The sequence below is a fragment of the Panthera tigris genome, chromosome A1 (assembly GCF_018350195.1).
Source record: "Panthera tigris isolate Pti1 chromosome A1, P.tigris_Pti1_mat1.1, whole genome shotgun sequence".
Classification (NCBI taxonomy): domain Eukaryota; kingdom Metazoa; phylum Chordata; class Mammalia; order Carnivora; family Felidae; genus Panthera; species Panthera tigris.
The window spans coordinates 10,794,431-10,816,564 of NC_056660.1; the positions used below are offsets into that span (position 1 = coordinate 10,794,431).

The window sequence follows — 22,134 nt, forward strand, 5'->3', positions numbered from 1 at the left end:
AGGTAATCAGTACTTACAGTAAATAAACTCCTTCGAATTATCCAGAATTATATTGAATCATGCTATACAGTGAATGCTATATTTACATGAGCTTTTACTACTATTGCTGAGAGCATGGGTAGTAACACAGGAGACTGGAATGGAGGAATAAGTTGATTTAGGTAAGGATCAATAAAGCACATTTGTGCAAATTTGACGTTAGTATCTGGGGATGAATTGGCTTGCCTAGTGTCTTCCCAGCTCTGCATGAAGCGCTCTCTGGAACTTCCTCCCCAGCGGTGTCTCCAAGGAAAGAGGAAATTCATCCACCCTCATTTAAACACATACATCATACCTTGTGCACATATCAGCCATTTCAGTTTCTGTTCAAAATCAAAGTTAAAACATACTAACTGAAACATGTTTTAATTCTTACACTTTCTGCCTTTAGAAATCAATAATGAATCAAAGATATTCTTAACTATTATTTATAGTTACTGGGTTCTGAACTGTGTGTGTTGAACGCTAATATTTCAAAGATTAACTCTGAAAAGCCTAACACAAAGGGATGATGATTCAACTCTTTAGCAATTAAACTCTATTTCTTTCATGAGTAAGTCTGGTAATTTCTTTGAAATCTTGACAATTCTTGCTCTAAAAATTGTATTTTCATGGACTATATATTTAAATTTCCAATAGATTTGTGACGGGCAATTCATGGCATTTACTTGCACTTAAAAATTCATGCCCAAAGTTTCAATACCAGAAACTATCAACCATCCTCTTGATGGCAGAACACAAATTAGAAGAAAAAGTGATCCCCCTGATTTTTTTAAGTGAAGTAAGGCAATTTTTATTTAAAAAGTCCTCGAGGTTAGTGAAGAAAAAAAGGTGCCTGAAATGTAAGGAAAGATTTTGAAATTTTTCTTCTCATCTAGTACTTGATTCTCTTTGTTGCTTTCTTGGTTTGAAAAATAAGAGGAGAACAAACACATCTAAACGTATCTGGAGAATTGAGCTGACTTCTTAAAAGAGAAAGAACTAACACGTCATGTGATTGATAAAATATTTTCCCTTTCAAATCCCTTTTGAATCCTTATTCTATCAAAGCCTGGAAAGAAAGAAGGAAAGAAAGAAAGAAAGAAAGAAAGAAAGAAAGAAAGAAAGAAAGAACAATGACAACTCTGTCTCTTATGATGAGTGACCACAATGGCCAGCCATCACTGGACAGTTTTTCAAACAGCGTTGTTAATGACACGATTAATAACGACATGTAAGAGAATCCCTATCATTCACTTACAAAATCCTCCATTCAAATTAGGACTGCAAGCTGTTTTATATATGTCTACATAGGCATTTCCTAGTCAGTGAAACTCTGACAACAGAATTCTACACTGAAGTTTTGTAGAAATCTTTCTGATTATGCGAGGATCAACCAAAAGTCCCTTCCTATACTTGAATTTGCACTAACTGTGCTGTCTTAGAAGCCACTTTCAGGGTGTAAGAACTAAACTGTAATTAATGTTTTCTGGTAGGCATGCAACACAGCATTGAAAGCAAAATTATCCACTTTAAAATTATCCACTAAAATTATCCACTTTAAAAAAGGAATATGGTTACAGAGTAAGTAAATGCTTAAAACATTGTGTAAATGTTTTACAATAACTATTAAACCCAAGGCCATATATTTTCATTATTACTATCTTTCTGTATGTTATTTGAAAACATTGAAAAGCGTTTGAATACGTGTTCTTCATGTATTTGTCAGTAAGTAGCTTTTTGTCACTTGCTTCTTGCATTAAAAATATGCTTGTAAAGAGTTTCATCGCCTTTTCACTGTAAATCTATATCCCTTCATATGCAAGAACTGTGTATGTTTAGATTTTAAGTAAGAGCAAATTGCACTACATGCTTTGAGGGGAAACAAATTTTAAGTGATTTAAAACAATGTTTCTTATCTAATAATGCCCAAGTCTTATTTATGTCTCTCTGTCCATACTATAAGGAAATAACGACCAAGAATATAACCGCAGATTTAAACTAATATGAAACAAAAAAGAAAGAGCAAAAAAGATAGGCTGCAGAGTGACAAGACCTTCTCCCCTCAATGCCAGTAAGGTTCTAGCTCTGAGCATGCTCAGACACATGGGAGGCACCGAAGTTACTATGTCAGAACTCCTTCAGAGGTATAAGGAGGATACATCTAACACTTCAATTGCTGAAAACCTATTGTTATTTTTCTGGTATTAAACATCTCTTCAGCCTCAGACTGATTGCAATGTTCCTTCTACTTCATTTCATCATCCTGATCGATGTCAAAGGTAAGTCTGCTACTTTCTCGCTTAAATGAGTGCAATTCCAAAAGAATAGAAAATAGGCTATTTCTATTTAGTTCTAGCATATTTATAATAGACTCATTGCAGCGTTTGAGAAACAGACACCCAGTTTACATTGTCATTGTCATCACCACTAATTGCTTGTAGTCCCATCCTAGCAATTTCTAGCAGCAACAAATTTTTCATGGGAACTTGCTTTTATACGTTATTAAAATTGTAAGTAAAACATTTTTTTAAAACCAATGTGGAATATATCAATTATAATGGCGAAAATAGTTCTTAGTATTTGTAAAACAAAAAAAAAAAACAAGCATGACAAATTAAAAAATTAAAATTTTGCCTTATGAAATTTCAACCTGTTGAAATATCTTCATAAAATGTATGTAATTGTTAGTTGCTATGTTTCGTTGTTAACATAGCTGAACTGGGAACTGCCCCCACCCCCCCACCAAAAAAAAAAAAAAAAAAAAAAAAAAACAAAGAAAGAAAGAAGGAAAAGAAAAAGCCACAAATCTAAAAATCAGAATCTCTCCCTTAGAGCAAACCTATGTAAAATAAAATCATTACAAATGTACAAAAGGACTCTCCTTACTGGTTTTGATTTTTAAACATTTTTATTTCATCCATATTTATAACTTGGCATTTTTCTTAGGAAAAAAATTAATATTCACCTGGTTTTAAAGAAAAATATACCCTTGTTTTATTGTGAGCTTGTACACTTGTATCTATTTATTATATCCAAAGCATGTTGGGTTTATTATTATTCAAAATGTGTCTAAGTTCCTAGTCTTTCTTAAAGAATTTTGATAAACTTCTGAGAATAAGAGTTAGAATTTGAAATGATTTTTGTTTTCTGAGAAATTGGTTTTAGGTTTCTAAAATACTCAGTTTTCATTAAATGAACTTAATTGAGTATTTTTAATCTTGAAATAAAATGCAGTTATTTATGAACAATTATTTACAAACTTCTAACAAATAGAAGATTTTTAAAGTATTTCAATTTCAGTTTGAATTTGAAATACTAAAATTTTCTTCAGATTATTTTAAAGTATTATCCTAATACAGTTAGCATGATTTTTATTTTGCATTTTAATCTCCTTTACATAAAAATTTAAGTTATCATTTAAGTGTTGCTTTATGTGTTTCTTAAAGACAAGGAATATATGAACTCACTTGACATGAAATACGTTTGTGGAGAGCAGTCTATTTCTTTGATTTAGGGTCTTCCTTCAATTTATATCCTATGCATATCTGTAATATTAAATTTTATATGATTTTTAAGAATAAAAGTTAAAAAGAAGTTTCTTGGATCCAATACACTTTGTAGAGGTAATCTGTACCCTTAATTCTTTACTGTACAGGAATTGCAATATAGTTAACCAGTTTTAGTAAAATATATGGTATAAAATATATATGGTATAAAGGATATGTATAAAATATAAAGGATAGTATTGCTTGTGGTAATACATTTAATTGACTTTGTGAACAAAATTTTTATGAGATGAAAAACATCTATTACTGAAATAATGTTTTAAGATTTACCACAATGTAATGGTGTTCTTTAAACTAAGAAAGAAAGGAAAGAAATTTTAAACAGATGATTTGGGTTTATTTCTAAGCAAAGGCCATGTTTCAGATCCACAGTCCAACCTGATAAATATTTTCATTGTAATTCCTCGGAAATTTTTATTTTCCAATTTACCTTTCATTTCAATTGCTAATTTAACCCTTTCTTTTTAGCATTATTTTCAAAGCTAGACATGTTAATCCTTTGATATCTTATTCCTATTTATAAAGATAATAATCATTTGCTATATAATTAGTGGAAGTTTTTCACAATAAAATTATAGACAGTTAAAGTAGTTTGGCTATAATAAAGAAAAGTCATCCGGAATTATGTAAGAGCACAGATTGCTTCTTAAATTTACATAAATATTTGTCATAATTTTTTAGGTCAGACCTAAACAAAAGGAAAAGGCAGACATTATGTTTTACCTTTTCTCTTCTGGCCATCATCACCCTTGAGTGTCTAAGGGATTAGTGATATTGGCTAACAAGCTACAGACATTAACTGATGAGTAAAGATAACATATCTTATGATAACTTTGTACATGTATTTTATCATCAATTTATTCACTGGGTATCCTTGTTAATCAGACTCAAGCCACCTCCTCCCCAACAAGTTTTTTGTGGATTAATTACGGATAATATTACAAACCGAAAACATGGGCTTATATGGGAAATTAAAAACATAAAGTGCCCACAATGCTACTGGGTAACTCTAGGTTGCTAGCTACTCAAAAAATTTGCTAACCTTCAAAAAATGAAGTCATTGAAAACAGGGCCTAACATTTTGAAGTGAGCAGTATTTGACTGCCCCCTAATGGACAAGTTCCAAGCTCGCGTTGGATGCTCCTTTTTCTAAGAAATGTCGCTTGTAATTGGTTGCTGTCACTTGAGAAAAGGTTTTCCAACTAAATTTTAATTTCACACAATTACATCATGCTGCTGGTAGCTGTGAAAATCTATTACATTGCAGGCCAGCCATACAGAGAGGCTACACGGGCACCACTAATGAAAAAGAAACTTACCTGAATGGAGCCCTCTGTGAGGAAGACAGAAAATATCAGAAAACCAGAAGCGAAAGCTATTTGAGATGTGTTCTCTCTAAAGGCACTAACCAAATACATCTTGCAACAGATGTTTATTCATTTGTTTATCTTATGGTAAATAAATATGACCAGGTATATCAAGAGTTTTAAGGACTCTTACTTGAACTAACAAAATTGGCTGTCTCCTGAATTTTAGAGACAAAATTGGTTTGCCTTCAAATCAGTTAGTTTTGAAAAATGGCACACTTTTGTCCTAGAAAACTGTAGCCTGAATAAAATTCAACTAATTAGAATAGTTTTTGTGTCCATAATTATATAATGATAAACGCACAGCATTTTTAGGAACGTATGTATATCTTAAATATATACGTTTAAGAACCTATTACTTGTTTGGTAAACATATAACTTAACATTTATCAGAAAAAATTAATGTGCTTGTTTTACATCAGAAATAGTAGGGAATTATCTGAAAACAAAAAATACACCTGTCTTCTCTGCTTTATTCACACACATCAATTTCTCACCCCACACTTCCAATCATTGAGTACCTCTGGATGAAAACTAAGTCTGCTGGGTGCCTGGGTTGCTCAGTCACTTAAGCATCTGACTTGGGCTTAGGTCATGATCTCATGGTTCGTGAGTTCAGGCCCCAAGCTGACAGCTGAACTTGCTTCGGATCCTCTGTTCCCCTCTCTCTCTGCCCCGCCCTGTCTTGTGCGCTCTCTCTCTCTCCCTCTCTCAAAAATAAATAAACATGTAAAAATCCTTTTAAAATTAAGCTCAACTGTGTTAAATACCTCAGAACGTGCTCCCAAATCAAAATGCAATGGTTGCTTTAATGCTCGCGTGGTTCGGTAAACTTTTGAATGTTGTAAGATTAGAAAGGAATTGCAGTAGAAGAATTAACTTTATTACCAAGTAAAAAGCCTTTAAATAAATTCAGTGAGGTTGATACAATGATAGACCACTTGTCTTAGGTTACTCTTCCTTTGCACTCTTCTGGCTTCCATCCTTACCTCTTGTCCTCTTTAGGCCTCTCTCTTCCCCCTGAGTCCCCCACCCACCCACCCCCACCGGTGCTCCTTTCTTAGATTCATCTCCTGACACACTTAACTCCTTCTTCTCCTCCCCTTTGCACACATCTGTCTCAGACGCCCTCCCGGCCTCTCTGGCTGCTGTTTCTCCCTCTTACCTCCTCCCTGTGGTCTTTTCCAGGTTTCCTGGCCTCTGAGACCTCTTCTGTCTTGTCTTCCTGCCTCCACTTTTCAACTCTCTTACTCTTTGAGTGCTTACCTTCTCCAGCTCAAGCTTCATGCTTTTCCCATTTCATGCTCCCTAATTCCCATTTCTGCTCCACTTTGACCGTCAGCATCCGCCTCGTCATTTCCCCTTGGAATCCAACTGCCCCTCGGTTTCCTCCTTTCCCAGGTATTCCTCACCTTTGATGGCCTCTTGTCATTCTTGAGCTTCCTCTCCAGGTCTTCTTGTATCTGTCTTGTTCCTCTTGAGACCCTGGTCCCCTTTCTGTTATTTGTGTCTAGCCCCAGCGTCTCCCGGCCTGGCCAGCAGTCATCATTTCTGTTGCTCAGATTGCTAGAACATGTGTTCAAACACAAGCAAACATGTACTATATCTTGTTATAACTTCAACCCCACCTTGCACTCGTTTTGGAGGTCCATGGTGATTTCTCCACAATTCTGAAATGCAGAGAGCTCCAAAAACTGAGAGTTTGAACTCTTTTGCCAAAAAAAATGTGGTTAGAATTTACCAGAAACTATTTAAGGTCTTCACTTATAAATTTACTGCAAAATGTCATACGTTGTGATATATACACAGATATTAATGTGTTCGCTCATGTGATTTTGCCCTAGACCCAGCAGAGAATGTTATGTCATTTATAGCCTAAGTATCATTTAACTTTCTAAACCAAAACGAATGATAAATTCTGGAATACATTTCTCCAAACGGTTTCTGTTAAGGCGTTATAGATCTATACTAGCCATCACCCTATTCGGATTACCAGCTGTCTGTCCAACATTTTTCTCACCAGTGGTATATGACTATTTTCTTTGCTCAGGGAAGTTCTGTATTACCAAAATAAGTGTTCGATGAGAGAGAAAGAGAGAGATTATTTTAACGAATTCTCCCTTTCTGTGGTTCTGGTTCATTTTTTATTCAATTCGTTCAGATATTTTTAAAATGTCGGTGACTATATTTTCCATTCCAATAATTCCAACTGTATTTAAATCTGTCTGTTCTGGTTTTATAAACTTCCCTTCTTACTTCACGAAATTATTCCTCCCATTATTTCTTTGGAAAATAAATACAGATTTAAACCGCTTTTTAAAGCACTATCATCTAATTCCCCAGGTATGAATTCTCCCTTTTTTTTGGAGCCCTGCACCCTTTCATAAAGTCAGAGGGATTTTTTCCCCTCCACACCTCTGCCTTTGAGGGATCTCAGAATTGCTGCAGTGTAGCCTATGGAAGTGTTCAGGTCTGAGCTGGAGTTTATGTTCAGGTTTCAGCGATTTTTACCTCGTGGGTGACCCAGTTCCAAATCTCATGTCTGGTTTGCAAGGCACCGCTGCCGCTTCCACTGCTGACATGGGCAGGGTGATATCCAGTCCACAACCTTGGGGGGTCAGACGGAGCCATTTACATTCATCGCCTGGGGCTCAGTCCCAGCACACGCGTCTGCAGGTTCACACAGCTGCTGGCTGGGCTTTCACAGATGGGCTTGGTGCCCAATCCTCATGCTCAACCAGTCCCAGCTCCCTGCCCACCTTGGGGGGCTAGCTCCTCTCACTCCAGTGACTTTTTCTGTCTTCACGTACTGTGGAGAGTTCTCTCTGCTATGAGCTTGACGTTTTCATGAAGAAACACGATACCCATCTTTTTTGTGTCTATGGAAAAGAGTGTGTTGTGGGGAGTGTATCCGGAACTTGCTCACAACGGATCACCTTGATGCAGAAGCTCAGAAAAGAAGGTAGTTTCATTCTTTAGATTTCGCTTTATCAGACGTCGGACCCTAGTGGCCACACACCGGAGATTTGGAGTCGCCATACAGGTGTAAGGGATTCGGGGAGGGGAGGCAGCAGAGTGTGGCAAGGATGCTAGATTTAGGATCAGCGGAACTGTGTTCAAGTCACTGCCTTATCCTCACTGGCCTTTGGCCCTCAACATACCAAATAACCCCTTAGCCTCAGCCATATTGGTGTGATTGTTGGTTTCGAAGAACCATTTGTGATGACGTTAAGGAAATAGATTCTAGGATGCCACCCCCAGTAGATTCAACAGATCTAGGCTGGGCCACAGGGCTCTGCGCAGTATAGAAGCAACCCAGGTGTTCTGATAAACCTGCCCTATGGATCGCATCTCTGGAAACACTGATATTATATTAGCGCATCAAAATATAAGTAGGCTTGTTTCCTATAAGATATGCTCATTCCTTGCTAATTTTTTGTTCATATCAGGATGTTCATTGGGCTTACCTGCATTATTTTACATATTAATTCAACTTGAATTTTTTTTTTTTCATTTTGAGGATAAGAACCAATTAAATATTTGGCAAGGGAATAGCTGAACATATGTTGTCTATCAATACACAGCCTCTTAATGGATAGTATGATTCAAGAAAGTATAATTAATATGCAAGTTTAGCTGTAAAGTAGTCAACGTTACCACTCCTTTTTTTTTTTTTTTGAAAGAAATCCTAAACCTATGATACAAGTGGCTAGGGAGACATCTCTTCTGATTTAGACTAAGATCCTCTTTTTCATTCATCACCTGGCTTTCATTATCCACGACCACGTGGATACCCACGTCCACGTTTCATTATCCACGTCCAGCCAGTGGACACTGGGCTAGTCATTTGCCTGTAGGAGGACAAGAGTGCTATTTTAGGGACCTCTCCTCACTCCCTTCCTCCCCTCGTTTCACCCACCTCTCCGGGTTTTTTGTAAGTGTTTATTTTTGAAAGAGAGAGAGAGCGCGCACAAGCAGGGGCGGGGCAGAGAAAGGGAGACAGAAGATCTGAAGCGGGTTCCACGCTGACAGCAGCGAGCCCGATGTGGGGCTCGAACTCCTGAACTGTAAGATCATGACCTGAGCTGAAGATGCACGCTCAACTGACTGAGCCACCCAGGCGGCCTTCTGTCTCTTAGTCACACGTTTGCCTGAGATTTTCTTTCTCAACCAGATAGGCTAAAAATAGTATATCTATTATTGTAGATATTTGTACTCTTAATTTTCTTTCATGTAAATTCATGAAATATAAGAAATTCAAAAGATATGGATTCACTTCCATTCTTGAGGGCCACTGCAAAGATATTCCCTCAAAAGTCTTAACTTCTGTGTGGGAGTGAGATGAGCGAGTCTTTAGGTAAACTTACTTATAGTTAAGAAAAGGATAATCCAGGCTGAGTGTTAGTGAAAAACTCTGTTTCCTCATTCAGAAACCATTCCTTTACGGCTGTTTCCCATTCCCCACTTACAAATGCCGCTCTTACTCTAATTAATGCGAAAATTATCTGCTTGGAAAAGTAAGTTGCCTTCACTAAGAGCACAGGGTTTTGCAAATGCAGTGTGATTTTTGTCCATTGTCTGAGCGAATTGCAAGAATTTTGTAAAGAACAAAGCATGAGGAAATTACTCGTACTATAACCTGATTCCCAGACGTAGAGCATATACTGTAATAAGCCCAAGTGGGCCACCTTACCCCAACATACATAGAATCTACCTGGAAATTAGGAGACACCGGACCATGTCTCCTCTTCCATGGTAGGTAACTTTAAGCAAAAATGCCAACATGAAAACCCCCCTGAAGTACTGATATTAGATAAATGAGAAAAGAGAAATGAACATAAAGCTTCTACATGCACCTAACCCACATGGGTGGCATATGTACATGTGCACTCAAGTTTGGCCTACACTTCTGACATGAAGTAGCTATGTGCCCCCCACCCCGCATACAGGAATTTAGGGATATGTAGTCCAGTTATGGAAACAACATGGCCGCCCCTGAAAATGATAATTCAGTTTGCATAGCAATTTTGAGGCATATAGTATGTGCTAAAAACTGAAAACTTTGTTAGGCAGTGAGAGACTCAAAACTGGTAAAGTAAGTTCCTCTCCATAAGAGGGGCACGATATATTACGGGATAAAGGAAGATATCTATAATAAAGTGTATATACATATATATATATATACACACTTTATTAGAGATATATAATATATATCTATATATGATATAGATATAAAAATATGTGTTATATTTTATAATCATAAAATGTCATAAATACTACAATAGGGATACGCGTAAGATGCTTTGGGAAGGTTCATACTTCGGAACAACTTTGGAGGCGATCCTGAAAGTTCTCACGGAAGTGACTTTTGTAACGGGTGTGAAGAGTGAGGAAGTGAACCAGGAGAGAAATGGCATTTCAGAGGCAGAGAACAGCACAGGCTGAAGGAAGAGGCCTCAGTGTCTTATTACCTCAGAAGTCAGGGCCGCCGGGCGCATGTTCCTGACAGAGTACGCAGCAATTCTAAAAAGTAAAGGAGAAGCGTCCTCTGCCTGTGCTTGATCTGAAACCGCGTTGAATGATTTAGTTTGCTCATTTGCAGCACTGTATCGTATGCCGCCGATAAATACGCCACACTTTTTATCTATCTTATGTTTCAAGGATGTTTGGGTGGTTTCCAGTTTGGGGCTGTTACGAAGAATGCTTCCGTGAATATTCTTGTCTGAGTCTCTTGGTGCACATGTGCGTGCATTTCTGTGGGCACAAGCCTACAAGTCAAACTGCAGACTGGTCAGGTTTTTAAGGCTTCGACTTTACCAGGCAATGCCAAAGGGCTTCCCAAAGCAGTCGCTCCAAGGAACACCCTACTAGCGTGTGAGACTTTGCACAGCCTCACATCCTCACCAAATAGTTTATGATGGTGTTGTGTTTTTTTAGGTTTATTTATTTATTTGGAGGAGGGAGGGTCAGAGAGAGAGAGCGAGAAGGAGAGAATCCCAAGCAGGCCCCATGCGTGGTGCAGAGCCCCATACGGGGCTTGATCTCACAACCTCAAGATCATGAACCGAGCCAAAAACAAGAGTCCCATGCTTATCCAACTGAGCCACCCAGGTGCCCCAGTAGTTTGTTTTTTTTTAATTATAGCCATACTGGTAACCTGTAGTAATATTTCTTGTAGTTTTAATTCGCATTTCCCTGCTAACTAATTAGATTGAATATCTTTTCAAATGTGTTTTTGGCCATTGGTGTATCTGCTTTTGTTATGTGTCTGTTCAGTCTCTTGTTCATTTTCCATTTATTGTTCCTATTGTCCTCATTATTTTGTAGGACCTCTCTCCCCCCGCTCCCCTCCACAAACACACACACACACACACACACACACACACTCTCACGCACACATGCACACACTCACACACATATTCTAATTATAAACTTTCTGAAACATCTTCTACTCTGGAGCTTGCCTTTAAACTTTCTTTTTTCTTAATTAAAAAATGTCTTTTAAGGTTTATTTAAATCCAAGCTAGTTAACATATAGTGCAGTAATTGTTTCAGGAGTGGAATTTAGTGATTAATCACTTATATATAACACTCAGTGCTCATCCCAACAAGTGTACTCCTTAATCTCCATCACCCATTTAGCCCATACCCACCCAACACCCTGCCAGCAACCCCTCAGTTTGTTCTCTACATTTAAAAGTCTCTTATGGTTTGTCTGTCTCCCTGTTTTTATCTTATTTTTCCTTCCCTTTCCCTATGTTCATTTGTTTTGCTTCTTAAATTCCACATAGGAGTGAAATCATATGAAATTTATCTTTCTCTGATGACTTATTTCCCTTAGAATAATACGTTGTTTCCAATGGCAAGATTTCATTCTATTTGATTGCTGAGTAATATTCCATTGTATGTGTGTATATACACCACATCCTTCTTTATCCATGGACATTTGGGCTCTTTCCATAATTTGACTATCGGTGATGGTGCTGCTATAAACATTGGCGTGCATATTCCTCTTTGAATCAGCATTTTTGTATCCTTTGGATAAATACCTAGTAGTGTAATTGCTGGGTCATAGGGTGGCTGCACCAGTTTGCGTTCCCACCAGCAGTGCAAAAGTGTTCCCTTGTCTCCACATCTTTGCCAACTTCTGTTGTTTCTGAGACATCTTCTACTCTGTAGTTTGCCTTTACACTTTCTTAATGGTTTCTTTTTTCTTTTTTTTTTCAATAGAACGTATTAATTTTAATATAACCTAATTTAGCTCTTTCCTATATGACTAATGTTTTTTTCTCTATTTTTTGTATTCTCCTTAAAATCTCTACCCCAAAGTCATAAAGACTTTTTTCTATATTATCATCCAGAAACTCTATCGTTTTACCTTGGGTATTTAAATATAATTCACCCAGAAGTACCCATCCCCAACCACTGCTCTGTAGTGCTACTTGTTCGTAAATTAATGTTCACATCTGTCTGTCTTTTTCTGAAGTTTCTATTCCATTTGGCTGGTCTATTGTTCACCCTTTGCCCCAATATTCACTCTCTGCCCAAATTATTGTACCATCATAATAGGTCTTAGTTTACAGATAAGTTCTCTTGCCTTGTTCTCCTTCTTCCAAACTTACCTGACTCTTCTTGTCCTTCTAGAAATATATTACTCATTTTAGAAACAACTTATTCATTTCTACACACTGTACATGCACATTCTTGGATTTCTATCGTAATTGCTTTGAAACTGTAGACCAATTGGGCGAAAGAATTAACATCTTTAAAATATTGTCTCCATTTATTTAAGTTTTTAATGTCACTCAGTAATTTTATATACTTTGCATAAATGTCTTGCAGATTGTTGTTAAATTTATTCCCAAATATGTGACACTGTTGATGCTATAGTAAAAGGCATTTTTTTAAATTTTATTGTCTAATTATTTGTTGCTGACATACAGAAATGACTTTGATTTTCAGAAAGCTTGCTAGATTTACTAGTCCTAATAATTATCTTGGATTTTTCTGTTCACATTCATATTATTCATAAATGATGACAGTTTTATTTCTTCTCCTTCAATATTTAAACCATTGATTTACTTGCCTTGTCTCACTACATTTGCTAAGTCTCCCAGTACAATGTTGAATAGATGTAGTATAGTGGACATTGCTATCCTGTTCCCAATCTCAAAGGGAAAGCCTTCAAAAATCCACCATCAAGCATATTCTATACTGTTGGCTTTTATAGATATCCTTTATTAAATCAAGCAAGTTACCTTCTATTTTTAGTTTGCATAGTTATTTTAAAGTCAGAACCTGATAGCTCCATCTCTGGAGTCCCTGTCATAAGCGAAGTTAATGACGAATGGCAGACCAGGAGAAAATATTTGTGAGTTATAGACCAGAGGGCTAAGCTCTCTAAAGAATTCCGGTAACATTGCCAGATTTGATTTTCTCACACACAGTTCCAGACACTGTGTTCCGGGCCACTGCCGTCAGGAATGAAAGTTTCACCAGTCCAGGAGCATAAATAAGTATTTTTCATAAAGCTAAATATATTCCTTTTAGAGGACTTTCTTTTTTCCTGTGGATATGTTTTCTGGAATTTTTAGTGGTAAAATAGTATTTTTCTAATAAATCATTATTATAATACATAGTAATTTAGGGTTTTTAAATTTTTTCTTATTTGACAAACTAAAATATCAGTAACTTGTTGGAGGTCCGTCTACATTCTTTAATTGATTTGATGGTCTAAGGAATCTCTGACCAAATGTTTATCAGTAATCTTTAGGGTGTTGACAAAAAACAAAAAGGAGCCAGTGCATTGAGAGGGGGGTGGGGGAGGACCTTTAGAGAATATGGAAGAGGAAGTAAACCAGGGCAGTGAGACATCACAAAGCCATGGGAAAAATGGTTTCAACTTGGTGGCTGTGGTTAAGCTGTGTCAAATGCTACAAAAAAATTAAGTAAGATGAAGACTATAAAATACCTACTGCATTTAGTAACAAAGAAGACATTAATGGTGCTGATGGGAGACTTTCAGCAGAGCAGCAAGGCCAAAACCGAATGCTGTGGATTGAAGGAAGGCTGGTGAGGAAGTGGAGACATTGCCTTATTTGATTTTTCTTGGGAATTTAATTTTGAAGAGAGAAGTGGATTTCAGTTCCACTGTAGATATAGGATTTGGGTTGATGGGTTTGTTGGTTGCTTGCTTGCTTGATTGGTTTGTTTCTTTGTTTGTTTTGAACATGAGAGATGACTGAATAAAATTAACATCAATTTAAAAACCAGTGGAGGGGCATCTGGGTGACTCAGTTGATTAAGCATTGGACTCTTGATTTTGGCTCAGGTCATGAACCCCAGGTCATGAGAGCGAGCCCCACATCAGGCTCTGTGCTGAGCATGGAACCTGCTTAAGATTTTCTCTCTCTATAGCACCTTCTGCCTTTCCCCCCTGCTTATACACACTCTCTCTCCAAAATAAAACAAATGGACAAATGAACATTCGAAATATTGTTAAAAAAATAAAATAAAAACCAGTGGAGAGACAGTATATTAAAATATAGGAGACAGAGATAATAATTAACGGAGAGAGATTCTGAGAAGATGAGATTAAATGGAATATAGAACACAGATGGACAGTTTCACTATGGGCAGGAAAAGAGACTTTTATCCTTTGTGCATCATGAAAAAGCACCCAGGGCCTCAGTCTAGGATGGTGTGGCTTTTATGTGGCTCAACACCAACAGTCTGCTGAATGGTGTCCCATGGTTGTGTGAAACACATCCCAGCTACGCACATGCAGCAGTCTTGTCTGTAGGTAAATCTGTAAGTTGATGGAACTAGAATTTGGGAGAATTGCCACCAAGAGGAAGAACAGCCGGTGAAAGTCCCTTGACACAGAGTAGTCAGCAAATTGGGGATGAATTAGAAGAGAGAGGGGAGAAGGGAAAATGGAGCGTTTTCTCTCCTCTCTACGTTTCCTATGCCAAGTTCCCAACAGGTGTCACCTTCACAAGCACCTTTTCCATGTTCCTCTTCCCTTTACCCACCACAGTGGTCATTCTGTGAGTTCATTGTGCCTAGGCAGCTTTCTTTAGGAAGAAGATAGCCTCTCAAACTCATACAGAACAAGGTGGCTGTTTAAATAGTAAAAGACAATATTTTAACCTAAAGGAATTCCTCTCTAAAGGTGAAATTTAGGCAGTTTATTGGTGGGTAGCACAGTTGTTTTGGGGGTAGAAGTGTTCCTTGTGCCCTTATATCCCTTATAACCCATGAAGGGCCACAGCATTCAGTTTTTGATCCACCTAAATGGACCCAGCAAAGGGAAACATGGGGCTGAAATCCATTCCTGTTGATGATGATATTGACAATTTGAAGTTCTTGTTTTCTAATTTAAATCAACATGTATTGAGTCTATACTTGTTCCAGCTAGTTTGGCATTGTTTCCTCAAATCTGTTTGTTCAAACATTGGACAATCATCTGAAGAGGGAGATAGGGTGATAGTTTCAGCAGAAAATTTGTGAGAGGGATCCTGAGGGACATTCGTCTCAGGCCTGAGGGCCTTAGATGGTCGGTTTGTCCCAGAAGAACATGAGAGAGAATAGGGCCCTAGAGAAATTCAGCTGAGGCAGCGATCTTTGAAATGACAAGGAGGTGGGTAAATGTATGAATGAAATTGGATCTGAATCCTATACATACTGATTGATATGCCCACACAATACTGTTGGGGCAGGGGGAGACCAAACAGAAGCACAACAGCATAAGATTTCTAAGTTTAAAAAACACCACACAAGAGGCCAATTCCTCTCCGCTCACCTTAACATAAAAGTTTTTTAGAAAGACTTTACTAGTTACTTGCAAACAAACAATAAATCATCCATCCCACAAAGGTGAGCTGTTAGTGATGCTCATACTCTTCCTAGAAATAGGAGAGCTTGCGGCGCCTGGGTGGCGCAGTCGGTTAAGCGTCCGACTTCAGCCAGGTCACGATCTCGCGGTCTGTGAGTTCGAGCCCCGCGTCAGGCTCTGGGCTGATGGCTCAGAGCCTGGAGCCTGTTTCCGATTCTGTGTCTCCCTCTCTCTCTGCCCCTCCCCCGTTCATGCTCTGTCTCTCTCTGTCCCAAAAATAAATTAAAAAAAAAAAAAAAGAAGAAATAGGAGAGCTTCTAAAAGGTGGATTCAGTGAATGAGCTGGATTCACCTTTGCTCTGCCTTGTAAATGTAGCTGCTGCTCCTCTTAGACATCCTGGCACCCGGGCTCCAGGTAGCAGTGGGCATTGTCTAACCTGTTGCCCTAGCATATAGCAGGCAATCAGTTAACATTTTTTGCACATTAAATAAATGTTTCTTCTGGTGCCGCTCTTTACACTAAAGACTAGTTGGCTCTTTAGTCAATGGCAGAGGCTTCATCTGCATCTGAACTGAGATCCACTAGGAGCGGTGCATTCTGGGAAATGGTCCCATTGGCCAGGATCCTCTGTGTCCCCTCCAACCCCCCCCACCCCGGGATTGTAGAGCTGTCATCTCTGGCATTGGTGTGGAGAGAATCTCAGCCAGAACACTAGGCTGAGGGGATAAGGGCTTTCTTTAGCTTCATGCAGGAGTACTATTGGCAAAAAATCAGAAAAAGCAAAGAGGGGCTTGCACACCTCCATGGGTTCTTAAACTGAGGACCTACAAAAGCATTTTCACCTGTTGTTTCCCAATAACACAATGATGGTGTTGGCAGGCAGCAAAAAAATGTCCTTGGACAGCAGTCCAGTTGGCTTCGAAAGGCTATCAAGGAGTCATTTAAAAAGCTCTTTGCACAGACATGTCCAGAATATTGACCGGAAGAGAGAAGAAGAAGCACTCACTGAGCAATTTTCTCTCACATGTTCGAACCTCCCCTCAGCTGTGTGTTTGGCAGGAGTCCCACAGAAATTGCTGCAGAAGCTATCAACATAGCTTTTATGTAGGCATCCTCCATTTTAGTAATCCCTAAGTTTCAATAAAAACGATCTCTTTCCACTTCCACAGATGGCAGGAAGACTAGACGGCAGGATACACTTTCTCCAGACGGCTATTGATTCTTTTTCAGTATGTGCCAAATATAGAGGGGATTCTTAATTATTTTTTTAAATTATATATGACAGAAAAAGTAATAGATGGAGTGCTTGGAAGATTGAACGCTATTTTTGTTATTAAAATAAAAACATAAGCTTGCAATTTTGAGAAGTTTAAATCTTGAAAGGGCTCTTCTTACAATTCTTTTTATTCCCAAATGACCTATTAATTCATTTCTTCATTAAAAAAATTATTGAGCATGAAGTAAGTGCCAGGCACTTGGATAACAGGGATTTAGGATACCAAGGGCAAGGGGTAGGGAGTAGATTTCATTTATTTCTTTTCCTTCCACCTAAAATTTATAGCCCGAGGATATCTTCAGGAAGCTGCCATTCTTGAATGCAAACTGGGGAATTATGAGAAATGCAATTGATAAGTTCTCTTTACACATGGTCAGTCTTTCCATTCCCCTTCCCTCATTCTAACTTGCTAGATGTATTCCATTTTTCTTCCAGATGCAAGGAAATAATCTTGGTCTGTCTTGTCTGTGACAATTGATTACTTGTCTTGCTTTGAATCTGCTTCTCTGAGATGGGCATTTAGTTGGGTCCAGCCCTCAAGGAACTCAAGGTTATCTTCATGGTAAACTCCACAAAGGAACACAATGTATTGCCTTCAAAATATCTTATGCAGGCTCAGCTTTCTATTTCAAAATTGTCTTTAATCAAATGTTTAATCGCCTCTTCTAAATCATTAATAAAATATTATTATTAGTGGTGAGGACGTTTTCATTGCTTATTTATCATTTACAACATCCCCCCCCCTTAGCTTTCAAAGCGATTTGAGGCTGCTTAAAATAGAAACCCTAAATGTCATATGGTGTTTCAAATAGAAAAACATGAATAGGTAGGGGAATTTTTATTATAGTCTCTGTTATTCCTTTCTTAGAAGTCACATAAAAAATTCTGCACTGCTAAGGCACAGCAAGCTTTCATTCTACATTCGAGTTTCCTTCTTAAAGTCCTATTTTCTTACCTTGTGTTGAAATTACCTGCACACCAACATTAACTGAGGGCTTAACGTGGGCCAGGAACTCCCCGGTATTTCATAACATTAGCTTGTGAAGCTCCTGAGACACATCCATATTACATGAACTTTATTTTAAATGTGAGAAAACTAAATTTGTAGACTAAGTAGCTTTCTTGAAATCTAGTGAGTGGCAGAAAGAATGTCAACCCAGGCAGGTCTGATGGCATCCAGAGTACTTCATCACTAGTGAATACTTATGAATAATGAATGGGTCATATGCCGTTAGTGGATCGTGAGATCAATTTAGTGGATTGTGATCCCGTTCCGAGGGAATAAGATAGAATAGCAATGATCAGAGTACATCCCACATAGTAAAAGGCAAGTTATAATTCAAGAAATTTTGTTTTCAGTGTGTGCCTGTTTGTATGCTGAATTGTGATACAAGATATATGTCTGTGAGTTACTATCATAAAAAATTTCAAGGCTGCTACACTAGGATATACTGACTCTCACTCATTCATATTCCAAACACAGGGGGACAACTAGTTTTTTATAAACCTGCCCTCCACAGAAATCTTTACAAGAAAGAAGAGATTTAAAAATCTATGACTCAGTATGCCTCTCCCTGTGTGAATAGGCTTAACAAGCCAACTCCCAGAGCCATGCAGCAGAGTTTTCCTAAAATCGCCAGCCTTCACTGGTCTTACGCCAAGTTGCTAATAGTAAATCATTCATCTACCACTGCAACAATAGCAAAGAAAAATATTTTTTGCCTTGCTAAGAGCAAACATCCAACGGATAGAAAAGCATCCAAAGGCCGCCCTCCCCATCTACAGAAGGTGTAGCAGACGAAACAGCAGCAGCTTCTGGGGTCAAGTGTGTGTTGGCAGGTCCAGTCGTCTCCAAGACAGGGCCAGGCTCTTAACCTTTTTTTTTTTTTTTTTAGTAGTGTTGTATTTATTAAAGGGAAGGGAAAATTAGACAAAGTGAATACAGACAATACAAAATATAATGTGTTTTCGAAGGTGTTAAACTATTTTTCCATGAATTTCCTACCTATAAAAAATGTTTTATTGCTCATATCCTCCCTCCCCTATACATGTATTTGAATCATCCCCTGACCCCAGAGGACCACTGTTAACTACTGTGTTATGAAGATACCAGTTGAATCGGGAACCTGAATTTCAAGGGGGGCATAAATCCTCTGTGAGGACAGATGCAAAACATAAGAGAAGGAAACATAAGAGAAGACAACAGCTGAATAGTGGCTACGTTGAATGAGAAAATGAAGAAAGGAATATAATTAACTTTGACAAAATTACTCTGTGGGTAAAATGATCAAAAACGTTCTAGAAATTTAGATGTAAGAGACATCTGTCAATTTTGAAAGAGTACTTTCCAGAAAACAAGAGATGTTCTTCATAAATACTCTAGTACAATTGTTGAAGTCATGTATTGTTTTAAAGGAGTGCCAGTCAAAACTTCACAGAAATTGACTGAGGGAGACTATACATTCAGGCATGACCACAGTTCATTATCACTAATTGAAGGGAGTGAGCGGTGTTGGAAAGGTGCTCCTAACCATGTTGCCACTGATGTTTGGCATCATGGCCAGGACTTTCCTTGGGTTGGAGGTATGATGTATTTTAATATAGCAGAGGGATAGAGAACAAACCTTCTGTGACTTTCCAGATGGATGTCTGCATTTAACTTCCTTATCTCTGAAACATAAAGGAAAATATCACCCATACATACATTGGTTGAATGAATACCTGAGATAAACCACTTGTGCAAATGGCCTGGGACACAGTAAGCTCAATGAGGGTTAGATATTATTACTTACTATTTATCCCTCCTAATTCAAATGTGGTTCCCAATTTCTAATTCACACTTAAAACTGTCCTTTTGCATATATATATTATGTCACTTCAAATCCTTCTCAGAAAGGATTAATAAGTAAATAAATCCATCTGTTTAATTCTGTTAGCTCGTGGCTTTACCTTTCTGTTTCCAAGAGTGGACAACTCTTTGATTCCATACAAAAGTAGGATGATTGCTTTGGTTTTGCTTACTATTGCCTTCCTGAAATTAGTTCAGAAATGAACCTTGATTCTTGGTATAGCTGATGTTCGATATGACAATGATTGTTTAGAATGTTATAATTAAGAATACTATTCAAAGATATTGTACACTATGGATAGAATTAGACAAACTCAATTCAAAGGGTCCTTTTGAAAATTAAAGGGAATGCCATGAAAAGAATTTTGGCCATATTAACACTTTCATTCTATTACCTGAGACTACTTTCCCCTCTTTCACATAGATTTTGCACTGACCAAGGGCAGTACAATCACTTCTCTGTGCCCAAAAGGATACTTTCCCTGTGGAAATCTTACCAAGTGCTTACCCCGTGCTTTTCACTGTGATGGTGTGGACGACTGCGGGAACCAGGCTGATGAGGATAGCTGTGGTGAGTCCTCCGCTCAGCTCCAGACATCCACCTCCCCTTGTGAATGCCCCCAAACTGTGCGTGGACCAAATAATAACTGTCACGAAAGGGAAGAGATGATTTGATATTCTATAGGGAATCCTACTGTAACACAAATAATTGTTCCCCGATTTGTTTGCGATGATGACCAGAATTTTTCACAGGTAGAGGTTGCTTAAATCAGAAATACAAGTGTGATAAAAACTGAAATCATATTTTGAAAGCTACTTGATGCTCATATTCTAATTTTAAATGTCTTCCTATAGACTACCTCTTTTTTTGGCTTGGTAATTTGGTGCAGTTATACGAATACCCATAAAGCGTGAATGGTTCCTGCCTAGAGAATTAATTCACTGAGTTAAACCTACAGTGAGTACCCACTATGTGCCAGGTGCTGTCTCACTCACCCAGACACAGCAGGCTCAAGAGAGACAAGGTCTTGCCCTCATGGAGTTCACGTGGACCTTGTGAACAAGGAGGACAATAACTCTGTACGGAACGAAGTTAAATATTAAATGTATTCAAATATTAATATTTATTCAAACGTTAAATATTTTAGAGCATGATAAGTGCCATAAAATATTGAAAAAAAAAATGATGGGGTAGAAAGTGACCTGAAGTGAAGCCTATTTTAAAAAGGCAACCAGAGAAAACCTCCCTGAGATTATAATGTTTGAACTGAAAACTAAACCATGAAAAATTGTGGACGAACCGAGTTGCAGGCAAAGGAAACAGCAACTGGAAAAGACCCTGAGGCTCAACGAAGTAAGACAATGTGTTTGTGAGGCCAAAAGGCCAGTGTGGTTTGAGCAGAGTGAACAAAGATACAGAGGGTGAGGAGGTAAGCAGATACCAGATCACCAAAAGTCTTACAGGCCGTTTGAGGTCTGTATGCAGGGACCGTGTATATTGTCTAATATAACCTGTTTGTTTTTACTTGAATAAACTGATGCCAAATTGACATGTCTAGTTAGTGAGAGAGTAGACAACTAGAACCCAGATCTCTTGAATCTGAAAGAACCTTGTGAGTTTCCTATCGCACAGAACAGCCATTCTTTGATAGCACCTAACTAGCAATCCAAGGGAGACCACAAAGTCCAGGAATGCCAGGCATCTGTCTCTAGAATCTGCTTTCCTGCCCTTGAGGATTCACGTATGCTCCCCTCTCATGGAACCTTATGCCCTCACCTCCAGTGGATCATTCATACTTACCATTTAGGATGAGTTCAGGGACCCTTCTCACCTCAGAAGCTTGGCTTCCCTGGCCTCACTCCCCACCCTGAAGCTCTGCCAGCAGTCTAGAATAAGCACCTTTTCTCCCTGTTACCATAGCATCCTGGCTGTACCCATATGGTTGTACTAAGGGCTGCCTCGTCTTTTCACTGTTCTTCTCAGTATAGACATGAACTTCTTGAGAAGAGTTCTTATTTGTGCCTTATTTCTTTTGTTGTCATCAGAGCCTATAATAGTAGGGTACATAGTAGGTGCCCAATCACTTCTCAGTGACGGGGGCAGCTGTCTGGATGCCAGTGGGCAAGTCAACCAAATCCTCAGTGTTCCCTCTTCACTGCTTGGGAATCAGAGACCTGGCATATTTATCTACCTCGTGAGGATGTTCTGAACACAAGT

General features: G+C 38.2%; 1 protein-coding gene across 1 annotated transcript in view; it reads left to right on the forward strand.

Annotated features, from left to right (window-relative positions):
• The first annotated feature begins 1,154 nt into the window (after positions 1-1,154).
• The window catches only part of RXFP2 (relaxin family peptide receptor 2), a 60,897-nt gene continuing 39,917 nt past the window's right edge, over positions 1,155-22,134 (forward strand). The window contains exons 1-3 of the mRNA XM_007097721.3: positions 1,155-1,252; positions 2,242-2,300; positions 20,341-20,487. Of these exons, the coding sequence (XP_007097783.2) occupies positions 1,155-1,252; positions 2,242-2,300; positions 20,341-20,487 (304 nt within the window). The remainder of the gene's footprint in view (positions 1,253-2,241; positions 2,301-20,340; positions 20,488-22,134) is intronic.